General features: G+C 57.5%; 1 protein-coding gene across 1 annotated transcript in view; it reads right to left on the bottom strand.

The window, feature by feature from the left end:
• Positions 1-2,313: 2,313 nt before the first annotated feature.
• Positions 2,314-2,969, bottom strand: part of HSPA12B (heat shock protein family A (Hsp70) member 12B) — a 27,611-nt gene continuing 26,955 nt past the window's right edge. Inside the window, exon 11 of the mRNA XM_031065366.1 lies at positions 2,314-2,969. Within this exon, the coding sequence (XP_030921226.1) occupies positions 2,376-2,969 (594 nt within the window). The 3' untranslated portion in view covers positions 2,314-2,375.

A 2,969-nucleotide genomic window follows, 5' to 3' on the forward strand; every position in this document is an offset into this window, starting at 1 on the left:
ATATATATATATATATATATATATGTATATAAATATAAAGATATTTTACATGCCTGGGGGAGGGGTTAAAGTACAAAATCCCCACCTCGGGAAGGAGGAAAATCCCACTGGGAATGGGCTGGGAGCCCAGATCCCCTCTGTGACCCTGCCCAGGGGGACAGGGGACACCCCTGGGTGGGTAATCCCGAATAGTCCCGGGTGGGGCACGGGGCAGGGTCACGAGGCCAATTCCAGTTAAAGGGGACTGGGAGAGGGTGGGGGACAGGGATTGGGGTCCCCAGGATAAGGGGGGGGTCTCAGTCTGGCAGGGAATCGATGGTGCCAGGTCCTGGTGTGGTCCCCACAGTGACAGGAGGTCTCAGCTGGGGTGGAAATAGGTGGTGGCATCTCCAGGAAGGTCTCAGTTGGATAAGATGTCCATGGTGGCATCTCCAGGAAGGTCTAGTTGGACAGAAAGTCCGTGGTGGCATCTCCAGGAACATCTCAGTTGGACAGAAAGTCCGTGGTGGCAGGTCCCAGAGGTCCCCATGATGTTGGTGGGGACTCAGCTGAAGATTAAATTGATGGTGGCATCTCCCTAGGCCCCTCAGTTGGACAGGAAGGCCATGGTAGGAGCTCCAGGAAGGTCTCAGTTGGATAAAATGTCCATGGTGGCATCTCCAGGAAGGTCTCAGTTGGATAAAATGTCCATGGTGGCATCTCCAGGAAGGTCTCAGTTGGACAAGATGTCCATGGTGGCATCTCCAGGAACATCTCAGTTGGACAGGAAGGCCCTGGTGGCATCTCCAGGAAGGTCTCAGTTGGATAAAATGTCCACGGTGGCATCTCCAGGAAGGTCTCAGTTGGATAAAATGTCCATGGTGGCGTCTCCAGGAAGGTCTCAGTTGGATAAGATGTCCCTGGTGGGAGCTCCAGGAATGTCTCAGTTGGACAGGAAGCCCCTGGTGGCATCTCCGGGAAGGTCTCAGTTGGACAGGAAGTCCAGGATGGCAGGTCCTGGGGCTGTCCCCATGATGACAGGGGGGCTCAGTTGGAGATTAATTCAATGGTGGAGTCTCCAGGAAGGTTTTAGTTGGGCAGGAAGTCGATGGTGGCACATCCTGAGTAGTCTCAGTTGCACAGGAAGACAATGGTGGCATGTCCCAGGGTCCCCTCAATTGGACAGGAAGTCGATGGTGGCACATCCTGAGTAGTCTCAGTTGCACAGGAAGACAATGGTGGCATGTCCCAGGGTCCCCTCAATTGGACAGGAAGTCGATGGTGGCACATCCTGAGTAGTCTCAGTTGCACAGGAAGACAATGGTGGCATGTCCCAGGGTCCCCTCAATTGGACAGGAAGTCGATGGTGGCACATCCTGAGTAGTCTCAGTTGCACAGGAAGACAATGGTGGCATGTCCCAGGGTCCCCTCAATTGGGCAGGAAGTTGATGGAGGCACATCCTGGGTAGTCCCAGTTGGATGGGAAGCTGATGGTGGCATGTTCCAGAGGCTTGTCAATTGGATGGGAAGTGGATGGTGGGACATCCTGGGTGATCTCAGTTGCGCAGGAAGACAATGGTGGCACATCGCAGGATCCCCTCATTTGGACAGGAAGCTGATGGTGGCACGTCCTGGGTAGTCCCAGATGGACAGGAAGCCAATGGTGGCACATCGGGTAGTCTCAGTTGGACACAAGACACAAAGTCAATGGTGTTACATCCCAGGGCCCCTCAGTTGGACAGGAAGTCAAAGGTGGCACATCCTTGGTAGTCCTAGATGGACACAAAGTCAATGGTGGCATGTCCCAGGGTACCTTCAATTGGACAGGAAGTCAATGGTGGCACATCTTGGGTAGTCTCAGTTGGACAGGAAGACAATGGTGGCACGTCCCAGGGGCCCCTCAGTTGGACAGCAAGTCGATGGTGGCACATCCCAGGGTCCCCTCAATTGGACAGGAAGCTGATGGTGGCACATCCTGGGTAGTCCCAGTTGGACAGGAAGTTGATGGTGGCACATCGCAGGGTACCTTCAATTGGATGGGAAGTCAATGGCGGCACATCCTTGGTAGTCCCAGATGGACAGGAAGACAATGGTGGCACATCCTGGGTAGTCCCAGTTGGTCAGGCAGTTGATGGTGGCACGTCCCAGGGTCCCCTCAGTTGGACAGGAGGTGGCACATCCCGGGTAGTCCCAGATGGACAGGAAGTCAATGGTGGCACATACTGAGTAGTCTCAGTTGGACAAGAAGACAATGGTGGCACCTCCCAGGGTCCCCTCAGTTGGACAGCAAGTCGATGGTGGCAGGGTCCCCTCAGTTGGACAGGAAGTCGATGGTGGCACATACTGAGTAGTCCCAGTTGGACAGCAAGTCAATGGTGGCACATCCCAGGGTCCCCTCAGTTGGACAGGAAGTCGATGGTGGCCCTGACGCTGCGCGCCGTGCGCGTGTCCAGCGCGGTCACCTTGATCTCGGTGTCCCCGAACTGCATGCTGGTGCGGATCTCGCGCCGGCCCCGCGCCGCGCCCGCATCGCCCGCGTCGCCCAGCTCCAGGCTGATGGTGCCGCACTTCCTGACGCCGGGGTCGGTGATGTACACCACGTCGTCGCTGTCACAGCAGTAGATGTTGATGATGGTCCGGCGCTGGCCGGGCCGCGCCGGGCAGTAGCTCCGCTGGACCACCTCGCCCAAGGCCACCGACTGGTCCACGGTGACGAACTTCTCGAAGATGTCGGTGCACCAGTTCTTGCCCTCCTTGACCAGCAGCTTCTCACGCGGGTGCTTGCCCTCCACGAACTTGTTGAGGACGCCCACGCCGTAGGTGAGTGGCGAGCGGCGCACCCGCACCACGCCGGGGTCCAGGCCGAAGAGCACGGCCCCCTTGAGGATGGTCAGCCCCACGTCCTGTGGGACGATGACCCGGCAGCAGTGGCCGAAGGCGGCCTGCACCGCCCGCTGCAGCATGGCCGGCTCAGCGAAGCCGCCCACCCG

Source organism: Geospiza fortis, unplaced genomic scaffold, assembly GCF_000277835.1.
Source record: "Geospiza fortis unplaced genomic scaffold, GeoFor_1.0 scaffold414, whole genome shotgun sequence".
NCBI lineage: Eukaryota > Metazoa > Chordata > Aves > Passeriformes > Thraupidae > Geospiza > Geospiza fortis.